Source organism: Nuphar pumila, chromosome 12, assembly GCF_984573655.1.
Source record: "Nuphar pumila chromosome 12, dmNupPumi1.hap1.1, whole genome shotgun sequence".
NCBI lineage: Eukaryota > Viridiplantae > Streptophyta > Magnoliopsida > Nymphaeales > Nymphaeaceae > Nuphar > Nuphar pumila.
Genome location: NC_143260.1, coordinates 36,300,044 through 36,313,783, shown reverse-complemented (window position 1 = coordinate 36,313,783; position 13,740 = coordinate 36,300,044). Strand labels below are relative to the sequence as shown.

Sequence of the window (13,740 nt, the reverse complement as noted above, 5' to 3'; positions counted from 1 at the left end):
TTGATCTAGTAGCTTATACACTTGATTTATGGGTTTTGGAGGACTAATGAGATAGTTGTTTGTAATTGATGAACTATTATTGAAATTTGAAAAATTTCATTCATGACTTGTGTTTTAAGATATTCAAGTGAATCATATTTTTGATATGCATATTTTAAACTCAAGTTGATTTTTTGACATTTAATCTATATATTAAGTGCTTATGGTTTTTTGGCCACTTTTGTATGCAAAATGTATTTTTTGTCAATTGAGTGAGATTTTCCTAAATGGGTAAGATTCTCTACTCAAATAACACTCTTCGTTTTGCCTCGTAAATGGATTTAAAACCTTGTGAACTCTTGTGTTTATTTTGTCCAAAGTATGCTTGGAGACTTCGTTTCTCTTGTTTGACACTTCATTACATGTTTAAAGCATGTTCATTAATGATTTTATTTAAGTATTAATTCATTTCATGATAGTATATGCATATGCTCATTATGGCCTTTTAAGGCCCTCTTTCATTAAAGCATATGTAGCTTATGCCTCTTCGTAGGCTTATTGTGGTGTCCCTTAGTGGACCATTTTGTTATTTCCCATTATGGGGTTGTGATTGTCCAATGATGGACCTTATAAATGCATAATGCATTCTTGCAATTCATTTCCGCATAATTTGCTTCCGCTCACTCTTTAACATGATGTATGATTTTGAAACTTTGGTTTTCTAAATTTACTTTTCATGCTAAAATAATTATCCTATCATGTGCTTCAAATTTCTATGCATAAGTTATATTTTTGCACAATTGTTTTGCGGATGTGTCATCCGATATGGTTTCAATTAAGCTTGTTAGAAATGTTCCAATTGAGTAAAGTGCAAAGATATGTTTTACTTGTTTCTTTGTTGTTGTTCCACAGGATCTTGAAGATAAGAGGAAAAGAAGTACCTTGGATAGATCATAGAAGGTGCTCATCGTTAAAGACGTTGGAGGAAGACATTTGCAATGACATTCGTACGGAAGGCTCTTGAAGCCTTGAGAGTCTTCCTCCTGCTTTCTTCAATCTTTTCGTTCCCCCACGCAAAGTTTGAGGGGGGGTGTTAAAATGTATCATTCAACTTATGTAATCTTATATATATTATATATATATAAAGGATAATACATATTCATATATGGTATATATGCATATGTATTATCTTAATTATATATATATATAAAATATATATTTTTCTATTTATAGGCATAGGGGTAGTTTAGTCATTTCACAGTTTTACGCATATTCCATTTGGAATATGTTTGTAATTTTTACTTTTATTTTTCGTTTTTATTTTTCTCTTTTTTAGTGGTTTGCGCCACCTAGGGAGGCTCCCCAAAGAGTCGTTGGGGAGCCCCCAACGGTCACAAATGTGACCGTTGGGGCTCCCAACGACTCCTTTGGGAGCCCCCTAAGTGGATCCTTGCTTGTATTATAAATATGGGCTTTCCCCTTGTAATTCTCTCACTCTCCTTGAAGGAGCTTATGCTCCATTGTATAGGGTTTTTACCCTCTTCTTCCTATTTCTTCAATAATATTCAACTTATGACTTTAAGTCATATTTATCCCTTTTATGGGTTTATGTATTAGCACTTGATGTGCTTGTGTTGTTCCCTTAAGTGGGTATATTCGCACTTAATGTGTATGGGTTCATTATCGAACCTAAAATATTCAAAGTCACTTTCTTACAGATATGTGGGCATATACCACCAACAGCAGTCTGAACTAGTGTGCCCATGTTTGCCACACATCTGGCATGTGACATTACCATTCGAAGGAGATCCACTACCAGGAGTAGGTGGAATATTGTTCCTCTACCAAAAGAATTGGACCTACCACGTCCTATGCCTCTACCTCCACGACCGAGTCAAGAATATGATCTGGTAAATAGAACATCATTAGATGACTGATTCATATTCTGCTTTCCAAAGGCGTTGCCAAGATCAAACATGGCTTAATGCTCCAATAACATGGAACACAACTTATCAAAAGGAGGCTGTGGTCTTTGTCTGAAATATATAATGAAAAACATGTTGAATTCCGGTCCCAAATACCAAAGGTTCTACATACATATATCCTCATCAGCAACAAGGGCATGTATCACAGGAAGTTGATTTGTGACAAACTTTACCTTTGGTAATCTATCACACTAGAATCTCCTTTGGCGATCCTCCTGAATTCTCCTTTCAGATGATAGCTTTTTAGCATTGCGATCTGCTCAACCAACGATGCAAAATCTACCAAACATCTTGAGCACACATGTGGGTATATGAAGCAAGACTTCGCCAGAGAGTAGTCGTGATGTAGGCCACAATAGGTTGGTCATTCTTGGACCATATAGGAAAATCTGGATTGGGCACAAGCTTATCTATTTGTTTTACATCCTTTGATTCTGATGGCAATATGAACTCCACAGGAATAGGTAGAGTCATGTCGAGATGCCCCATCAAACCATGGTTGTTGATGAAGGGAATGATTTGTTTCTTCCAAGTGACAAAATTGGAAGAATCTAACTTTGTTGGAAACAAGTTGACCAAGGAAGGAAGAATTAATGGGAGAACTGGAACTTAAGGAAGCCATGTCAAGGTAATATGCCAAATCAGGATATTGAGGGAGAGATGAGAAAGTCAACCAAATTTTGAAGGCTTCTTTTCCTTTTTTTTTGCCAATCCTTTTTTTTTGCTGGTTGAAAACAGAAGTCACATATCAGACATGATCCTGCAAACTTATGCTGATGTCACCCAAGAATAGAATATATGTTGTTTTTTAAAATCGTGGAGAATAAAAGAGGATAGAGTCGATAGACTAATATGTAGAAAGGGTTAGATGAAGATAACACACAAAAAGTATCTACACAAATACGAAGGAAAGGAACAAACAAGAAAGAATATGCAAAGATCAAGAAAGAAACAATAAGAGGAATAACAACAACCCAATAAAGGAATTGTCAAAGAGAGAAAAACGATGGATAGGGTTAAGGAATAAGGTTTAGGACAATCCAATAAGAAAGATCAACTCAAAGGAACCTTTTTGGATTAGGGTTTTTTTGAGAGAGAAATGATAGGTTTTTTTTTAAACAATGAATAAAAGAACAAGATAGAGAAAAGATCCTACTAGCAAGCCTTGATTTGGCGAGGTGCTTATTCTCGCCCCTGCTCTGATACCATGTACTAGCAAGCCTTGAATTGGCAAGGTGCTTATTCTTGCCCCTGCTCTGATACCATGTCAGATTTGCAGAGTTACAGTCATTGGGAAGGGTGCCATGGGATTCCTTGTGAAAGATGAGAGAGAGAGAGAGGTAGAAAGGAGGCAATGGGTCGTTCCTCTACGAACTAACAGGACGCCCTATGTATCAGTTTATATAACATAACAGCATGTTACAAAAATACTCTTACAAAGAAACCCGATTACAATAGGACATACAGAACAAATGATTAAACTACTCTCAGCAGGATGTCACCTCTATCCTTAACAAATGTAACCAAAGTCGCTAGTCCAGATGGCTTGGCAAACAACAAGCTTATATTACCAACAACAATTGACATCTCAAGTTCTCAACTTATGCCGGATTAATAAATAGATGGACCAATTATTGACTTAAGTGATAAATAATACAACTTAAACAAAGTAGAACCAAAATATCAATAACTAGTAAGTCTTTTTAGTTTTACACAAAATATTTCCAACTACACGAATTGCATTCAAACTATGTAAGTCAAAAAGCAAAGTGAATAATGGACATAAAATTGCCATATATAGGTAAGGAAAATATAACAAGGGTATGGCCGTATGGGGACCATAAAAGTTTCTTACTGCAAACCAGCAACAGTAGTTCATGAGCTCGTCTGCATCAAGCACTTTGTTCCTAAAAGCAGCAGCTTCCAAAGACATAGGAACAACCTTGAGTTCAATAGGGCGTAAAAGTGATGTCTTCTCAGCAACCTGCATTAGACATTAACAATCACATACACCATCATATTTAATTAAGTAAACCAGTCATTACAAAATGTTTACGAAAAGTAGGGATCAAGGATCCCTTGTATCTTGTCTTTGAAATCATAACTGAAAGGGAGAAAAAAGGTTAATGCAACACGCCTATTAGATGACAATAAACAAAGAAAACATATGCCTCTGGAAAACAAGCAAGTAGGAGATTGTGGAAGATGTTTGGCTTCCTTATCACAAACTGCAGCCTTCTTGCCAAAACACTTCCATTTTATCCCCCAAAGTCCATTTCAAGCTCCTGTCTGTAGGATTTCTTAACAGCGCAAAAATATAGACTCCAGCAAGTGATTGCTCTCGAACCTTGACACATTGAATCCAAAATACAAAATCCTGTTTGCATGTTTTTTGCTCCTGATATACAACTCATGTTGGTACCATATAAATTTCTTTTTTAAATGAGACAACGATCACGCCTTCATCAACAGAATCACTTTTCAACTTCCTAACCTAATTAAGATGATGTCGTCCACTAATTGTCCGTCAACCAACCTAAGAACGGATTCATTAACTCTTGAGAACCCAAGTGTGTATGCATGTGTCTGCATGCATGTGACAGTATGCACATCCACATCCAAGAAACAGGCATAGTGATGAAGGTCATAACAGAAGAATCTTCATCCCGTCTTCAAATTCTCCCATCGCCATCGTTGAGAAAATAGTCTTATCATGTGATATGTCTAACACTACAGTTTCCTGGAAGTCAAATTGAATAATACTTTTCACAATGACAAATTGTACCCATCAGAGTCTTCTACAATGTCACTTACTCCAAATGCAGTAAGGTTTTCACTCAAGTCTGCCCTCATAAATACAAGATAAGAGAAACAGTGGTAGCTATTGAATTGATGGATCAGAGCCGGGGGTGCCCCAATTTTGTGATGTTGCAGATGCACTGAGTTGGATCTGATGGCGGTAGGGGCCGACCAAAAATAATGCATATCGATTATCAAGCCAGACATTGCTAAATTCAAATTTCCAGAAATTTTAGAAGTACATGTAATCAGGAAACATGCTAAACCCCACTTAGAACCTGGTTTTGTAGGGTTTGCTATAAGCCTTGACCCAGATACAAACACATACAGCCTGAACAGAGTTTGACAACTGCCTGCTTGAGCCTGCAAATTATCAGCGCAGCAACTCAGGACATATTTATTTTGTTTATATGACTCTCCTTAGTGCAAAACTCTTATCCACAGAACCTTGGGAAAGTCAAGTTACAATGATACCCCTATATCATTAAAGCTCCTAAAGTTAGCCAAAGAGTTGCTTATTTGCAGCACTTGTTTAAGACCCCTCTTTTGTCACATTTGTGCTTATGTTTAGGAAATATCTGCCAAGTTTCTACTTCTTATTCTAGATTCCATGTCATACTATTGTTGATTTCTGAATATTATATTGAACCTATTAAAATGAATAACTCAAATTTCTAACAATACACTTCAATTTGGATCTCACATCATCACATTCTAAAGTTAGCATGCACATAATGCACCTTTTCATAACACTACTACCAATAATGGTGTAACCTATTAAATCACCTAGCCTACAAAATACAAATCAAAACTGTCACCAAAAGAAGACACATTAATGTCACCAAGAAATTTATTCCATAATGTTTGCAATAGACATCCCTAACATTAGCAATAGGTATATATTTTTAGAGATAAAACAAAGCATTTCACGGAGCAATTTTTGAAGCAGTAAGCAGGTCATAAAGATTTTAAATAGGGAGTGTACATAAATGCTGTAAATGAATCAAGCCATCATAGATCAAGCCAATGGCTCTAAACCAAGTATTGACTCTCAGCCCCCTTTGGCTTAACAGTTCTAGGTGAAAGCCTCAATGATACCATGCCACACTTAAGCACCTTGAGGCGACAACTCTACTTTTTGCCTTAAAGTGTATGCCTCAGGCCTTCAGCATGTGCCTCCAGTAACATTGTTCTTGCCCATAAGCTATTTCATATAAGTGAAGGTGCAAAGGGCGACATGGCAGTTTCAAAAAACTTGCGAGTGTGTGCGTACGAATTTATGTATATAATATAGATAAACTGGACTTGGTTAAGGTTAACCGAGTCCAGTTTCGGATAGAAATGGATCCTGGTGTGGTTGACCACATCTGACACTGCAGAAGCCATGTCGAACTGTCGCACCCGCACCGACACGGGTGCATTGCCCTTTTAGAAGTGTTTGTGTTACATAGCCCATAAGTTTTAAGGAAAAAGGAACCTCAAGAATTAAAGTGATATTATTTTCAGCCTAATAAAAAATTTATTCTTGCTCAACTTGTTTCCTTTAGCTGTACATGTATATCGACAAGGAAAGATTTGGATTTAAACAACAGGAATCAATCAACAGAGATATCCTTGAACAAAATCAAGCAATGATGCAGATACAGCCTGATGTATACAGAAGCTGACATCAAATCCAACCGAAATAAAATATGAGGAAGAACAATACTGAAGACAATGTTCATGGTTAACTAGAATAGCATTACATGTACTTTATGCTATGTCACAGGGATACTCCAATTTGCCCTTGTGTTGTTCCCTTATACACTATCCTTAAAGGAATTACACAAGAATGGCATGCACTAATCCCTTTTTGTCATGCCCATGTGACAGACTTTATGAGAGTACCAAACGTACCTTTCTCCAGTCAACAAAGTCAATCAGCTGTTCATCCATAGTGTGCTTTGCCGCTGTATATAAAATCTTCTCCCTTTCAAGCTGGGTAGGCCGCTGGAGGTGCAATATCCTATCCATCCGTCCAGGCCTTCTCAAAGCTGGGTCAACTTGCTTTACGCTGCTTGTTGTAGCAATTAAAACCACCCCATCTTGCTTTTCAAACCTGCATGAACATTATACCTTTTGTTGATGAAAAAAATAAAAGGATAGATGTCAATCCATATTTATATACACAAAAGACCACCACAAGATAAGAGCAATAATAACCTCTGAAATATAAATCAAAGCTATCAAGGCTACAGATAATACACGTTAGATGCAACAACATCATCTCAAAATCATCTGAAAAACGCATAACCAATATTATGCCTGTGAATTATGATCATCTAAAAGTATTGAACATCATATCAAAAATTTACATCATCCATAAGCAATTATTCATAACATAATAACACCCAACAAGTACCAACTTTCATTCCCATAGAGTTGACAATGGTCTAGTTGCTGTAATAAGTGTAAGATTTGGCCCTCACCCATCAAGTTCCACAAGAAGTTGATTTATAAAAGACTCATGGTCTTGTTTCACCGTATGAATAAACTCTCCACGGACACCAGCAAAGAGATCAAAATCCTCAACAAAGATTATAACAGGTGCCTGAAAAGTCAAACAATAACAATAATATTAGAATGATAGAATAATGACCTAGATAAGTAATACTGGTGTTTTTTCTTTCTTTTTCTTTTTCTTTTTCTTTTTCTTGAGGTGGTGGGGGTTGGGAATGTGGGTGGTTCCGAAGAGAAATGATGATTGAATGGTTTATAGAAGTTGTTGGTTGAACAGTGAATACTTCATTATGAAGGAGAAAAATTAACCAAAACGACCATGCCTACGAAAGCATTAACTTCCGGAGCCCATGCACAAGGTTAATGCAACTCAAACAGTTCACATCCCTAACAGGAGTTAATGAAAAGAAACAAAAGGTCATGAATTAACTGAACGGAGTGGTTGTAATGCTAGTAACCTTTTAAATGTTAAACCAATCATTTATTTGTATTCTGACACTATTAAAGCCTCTATCTTAATGATGAGACTCCAAATAGAATAACATCCAAGATTTATTTCATTAAGATATCCAGAAGTGGCAGAAACTTAAATGGATCTCTAAATCTTGACAAACTTTCCCTTTTAATATTAAAATCTCAACAAATTTTCAGTCCTTTCACATATCATATTGGAACAGAATTTAAAAGTTGTCTAGTTAGAGAACCCACACCCAGATTGTGGCCTTAATGCTACCAAAAGTTGATCAGTTAACACTGCTAATATACATATGTAGCTGGCCTAATATTGAAGACCATATAAATTAAACATTTAATGACTGGCACCACACACACAGTTTAAGATAGAAGGCAGACTGGTGGAGGATGAGATTATTACAGAAAGGCCTTGATTTGATAAGCAACACACACACAAGTGACAAGAAGAGAAAAAAATTTTCCGTAAAATGGCATCCGGAACTCGGTGGATTAAAGGAAAAGTTTAAATTGAAAAGACAAACCATAGTCACAAATAATGTTCTTGGGAAAATCTCGGCAAGGGAATATCTCAGGAGATTTTAGAAAACTTTGTTTTTCTAGGGAAAATCTCAGTATATTATAAATTAGTTAAAAACTTAGAAAACTGTTGCAGGATAGAGGTTTAAAATCACAAACTGTTTATTAAGTACTAAATATATAGTTGAGTGGGCAAAATACTAGTGACAGCAAGTTGGGCTAAAACAGAAGTAGAGAAAACAATGTTCCATATCATTTAGGATGGGGAGGGAGGGAACCTTCCGTGTTTACTTAAGAACCCTCTCCCCTATACCGTTTTTACATTGGGAAGGTGCAAAAGGACTGGCACACTTCACGTGGGCCTTTTCCTTTTTGAGCATTTGGAATATGCAAGAGTTGCAGGGTACAACACTTCTTTCCAAAAATTTGAAAGTGAGTAAAGGTACATAATTGCCCCTTAAAAAAATTTGCTTGCTCCTGTTCATCATGTTTAAATTGCGATAATATTGTGAGATATTAAAATCTTACGAGATTTTGAAAAACTCATGATAATATCGGGAAAAATACTTTTTGCGATGTATCACAAAAATATTGTGAGATTTTCAAAATCTTTGCGATATTTGTGACTATGAGACAAACTAAGTTGAAGGAATACATGAGACTGCATGTTAAAAAGTGAAGAAGGCAGTAACAGCATACTTATCTTATATTTTATAAAAGTATGTCAACATTAAAGGAATTAGTTTGTTGATTTGGGGTTGGGATGCCTAATTGTCATGCTCATGCCATATAAACACAAAACACATGCACATGTGTGTGTGACTGTGTGTTTGGGCACACAGCCACACACACACACATACACATAAAACAAAATTCATGATTCTGCATAAAATACAGTTTTAAGCCCATTAAATTATTTTATTTTATCATGGCATGCTTTCATTCGAAGTGAGTGCGACTTTGTGTGTGTGTGTGTGTGTGTGTATGCACACACACAAGTACACACATAAAACAAATACTCATGATTCTGCATAAAATCAGCATAAGCCCATTAAAATGATTTTATTTTATCATGTCATGCATTCATTCAAAGTGAAACATGTGCAACATTATGCACAGAAATATGTGTAAGGTTGTATATGTATATATATATGTATGTATTTTCATACATATATATTTGTTTCATATTGTACACACACACACACACACACACACACACACACACATATATATATATATTATTTATAATGATGTAATAGGTAAATATCCTCTAGGGGTATTTTCATCTTTTCACTAGTCATGTAATAGGTTGTGCACATTAGGGGGCACAATAGTCCTTTATTTATTTGTTGTACAAACTAGATATTTGGTTTGTAGTTGAGGTCATAGTGGTTAAAGCCACATGGAGTCGTTGGGACCTCCCCAACGGCTCAATTTCTAGCCGTTGGGGAGTGACCCAAGGGCTCTATGGCTCCTTTGTGTGTATAAATAGGGGTGTTCCCCCTCCTTGTAACCCAATGCTTTTACTCAAGCACTTACCCAATAAGATCCTATACTTTTTTACTCTTGTATTTGCCCTTTTGTTGCCTATTTGTGTTGTCCCTTAGTGGACTTGTGCTTGTGCACATTGTGAGTGTGATCTTGATGCAGAGCAGGATGGGCCCGGGTCCATACAGCCTGACCCAGGCAGTGGACTGGATTTGTACCATGGGATCAGTGATCGGATCCAAGTGGTGGATCTGATCCGAATCACTGAACCGAGGCGCGGAGAAGAGGTCCCTTCGTACCTACCCCAGGTGAGCACGGAGGGCACAAGCCGGGACGCCCCAAATCCAGTAGCAATCAGCGTTCGTCTCGGGTCCAAGGACTGGACCCGAGACCCAGATCCAGCCAGGCATTATTAATACCCTGCCTAGGGTTTCATGAAGGAGAGCATATTGAATTCTGAAAAAAAAGAAAGCTTGCTCGGTATTTTATTTTCAGCGGCACGTTCTTTCCTATTGGCATATTTCTTTCAGTTTCTCTTTGTTATTTTCATCCAGCCGCACGTCCATTTCTATGTTATTTTTTTTAATTCTTCTTTCTAGCTTATCACGTTTGTTGATCTTCCATTTGATATTGTTCCTATGTTATTGTAAGTACTACCTATCGGTAGTCCTTTTATCAGATTTCTAATAAACTGTTGCTCGGTTCAATTGAACTGAGCCCCATCTTGGCCTCTACCATTGTTTGGGTTATCGTGTATTGCATAGTCGTGCATTGGAAGAGTGCAGCCAGCGATAAACCATTGTCGGGACAGTCGACCTCCGCACTGCACCAACAGATCTCCATCAGCACCCGTTACGAAAAGGTTTGGCCTCGGTTTTCTCGCTGCATCAAAGTGGTATAAGAGCATAAGGTTTTCCTCCTTCGACAGCGACATGGGTCAAGAGGCGAGGAGCGATCCGGCGACTGGAAAAGAACGGGAGGCGACCAGCAGCGAAGACTCAATGGCGCAGTTGATGGCCATGATGACCAAGGTTCAAGAGGGTATGACGCGAGTAAGCAAGGATATCGCTGGTCTATCGAAGCATATGGACGGGGTCGAGGCACAGATGGGTGCGCTTGAATCCAAGGTGGATGCGCACACAGTGCAATTGAATCAGTTAGGCGCGAGCGCGATTAACCTTGTTAATACTACCGTTGTCGATCTGGCCCCGGTGACGCTCCAACACACGATGCGATGAGAAGGCGTTGAAGAAACCTTGCACACGGATGCAGGTTGCGGCAGTTCTCCCCATCCGGTACCTCTCCTCCATCTCGAATCAGCAGCGACAGTGGGTCGCCCATGTTCGAGTACACCCCCAACTGAATCTCCAAGGGGTGCAGCGGGTCCCTGCAACTGCGTCGCAAGTCGGGTCTGAGTTGCAGGACCACAGCGTTACGTTGGGACCTATCCCGGGATGGGGCTCGTGGCCTCGCACCATGGAGATCACGCCGCAGGGTGGGTCGGACCTGCAGGACCCCGGCGTCCTACTGGGCCTTGCTGGGGACCTGGGTACCTCTGTCCAACCCGGGAAGGCAGTATCATTCCCCTTGAACCCATGTGTGGGAGTCATAAGGTGGCAAACCCCCGAGCGGGAGCAGGGGGACCTGTGTGGGTGGGTTCGGACCCGAGAGGGTCCAGACCCGAATTTGTGAAAATGGGGCTTGGGCCCGGGTCTCGGGGACCAACCCTTGGGTCCTCAGGAGCGAGTCCGAGTTCTGAACCTACTTACCCAACCTACCCAGTTGGGTTTGGTTCACGGTTCGCCCCAAACCAGACCCAATCCTTTAGTTTTGACCCACAAAATGGATCCAATGCTGACCCAAACTTGTATCGGACCCAAGCGAAGCTCCAGTTTGATTTTGAGTCGGGTCAAAACCAGACCCATAATCATATGGATCGTGGATCGAGTTCAAACCAAGCCTTTTATCCCCACAATCCGATCCCCGATCCAACCTATCCAAATATGGGTCCGACGAGTAGCTTAGGACTAGACTCGATCCATATCCAATCGGGCGAATCATCTGAGTACTATACCAACTCGACCCAATACCCGCACGAGAACCAACCCATTCACCCATCCCCGATCCAGATGCCAATACCATACCCGACCAAACACCACTATCCTAGCCCGACCCATAACCCAAACCTGTATTATCCCATTCCTACCCACCTAGAGCCCGAGACCCGACCAACCCTTCCACCTACAGCAGGACCACCTGTCATACCGGTGCCACAAAGAGAGACCCGACCAGCCCTTCCACCTACAGCAGGACCACCTGTCATACCGGTGCCACAACACCGACCGCAGATGGTTCCCACTCATGGGAGAGCCAGACATAGACAAATTCCTATGCAGCTTCAGTAGGGACCGACGCGACCAGAGCGCCGACCACAGGTCGTCGGAGTTCGTCAGCATCAATTACCAGGAGAGCAGTATCGTGGTGACGAAGATGAGGTCGTGATGGATGATGATGCCTTATGGAACGAGTACCCCGCAGGCATGGTGGAGGTCCGTCAGCAGCGAGTACCAGAGTACCCCTCCACGTACAGGGTGAAGCTGGAGCTTCTAGAGTTCGCAGGACGATTCGATGCGAAGCAATTCTTCGACTGGTCTTATGCCGTCCAGTTCTTCTTCGACTACCACGATGTCGATGAGCACCGTTGTGTCTCCCTAGCCTCTACCCGATTGAGAGGCCTAGCGCAGTCATGGTGGGTTGAGCTGCAGAGGTCGAGGGAGCGGCAGGGACTAAAGCGCGTACAGACTTGGGAAGAAATGCAGCGGTTGATGCAGTCTAAGTTTGTGTTGTCAGATCACTCTAAGAGCGCCTACAAGGAGTACCTTACCTTGCGTCAAGGCACCAGTACTGTGGCGGAGTACACTGCTGAGTTTCATCGCCTATCCCTGCGAGTGCAGATCGAGGAGACCACCCGCCAGCAGGTCACGAGGTATATTTCTGGTCCCCGTCCTTCTATTTCTGATGACTTCAATTGTATCACAGTCGAATCATTAGATCAGACAAGCAGTTATGCCATGAATATAGAGAAAATTTGAAAATGAGGCAGGAACATAGAGTATCCCGTAGTGATCAGTCCAGTCAACCCAAGTCGAGTTTCCAACCAAGAGAGCGAGCTCCCCTGGGAAAGAAGACTCAAAGTCCACCCCTAGAGTCGACCCTAGCAAACCCGATCAGTCCGGACCTGCATACCACACCAGATCCAAAGTTAAGCCCAATGAGTCTACAGTTCGTTGTTTTAGGTGTCAGGAACTAGGTCATATTGCGTCCAAGTGTCCCATTGTGAGTAAGAACATCCATCTGGCGTAGGGCATTATTGAGTCGGCGTCTGATAGTGAGAGCGAGGGTGAGTCACTTGTTGCGGGAGATGACGAGATGAAAGTCGTTGAATTCGACGACAACATCAAAAATTTATTAACCATTCGTCATGTTTTGACCACATCCCGAGAGTCTGTCCCGACAAAATGGTTACGAAATAATATTTTTAGAACCCGATGTAACTGTGAGGGGCGTGCGTGTGATGTTATCATTGATACCGGGGCGTGTGAGAATATGGTGTCCGAAAGTGTCGTATCCACCTTGAACCTAAAAACGGAAAAATCGTCACAACCTTATAAGATGGCATGGTTTAAGAAAGGAAACGAGGTACCTATCACCATGCGTTGTCTAGTTCGGTTTTCCATGGGGGAGCATTACCGCGATGAAGTGTGGTGTGGTGTGGCCCCTATGAGTGTTTGTCACATCCTTTTGGGACGTTCTTGGCAGTTTGACCGTAAAACCATCCATGATGGCCGTAGGAACACGTACACATTTATCTTTAAGGGTCATAAGATAGTTCTTCTTCCCACCAAGGGGATCGGGTTTCCTCCGCTCGCGAGCCTACTTTACCGGTCTTTCTCGTTTGATGTTGTCGAGCACATGCGTGACATACATAGAAAAGCCCGTG

At 40.5% G+C, this 13,740-nt stretch overlaps 1 protein-coding gene across 1 annotated transcript in view; it reads right to left on the bottom strand.

The window, feature by feature from the left end:
- Positions 1–13,740, bottom strand: part of EMB2458 (FtsH extracellular protease family) — a 117,669-nt gene that overhangs the window by 60,843 nt on the left and 43,086 nt on the right. Inside the window, exons 9-11 of the mRNA XM_089982799.1 lie at positions 7,232–7,353; positions 6,660–6,861; positions 3,820–3,948 (exon numbers count right to left, since the gene is read on the bottom strand). Coding sequence (XP_089838925.1) covers positions 3,820–3,948; positions 6,660–6,861; positions 7,232–7,353 — 453 coding nt within the window. The remainder of the gene's footprint in view (positions 1–3,819; positions 3,949–6,659; positions 6,862–7,231; positions 7,354–13,740) is intronic.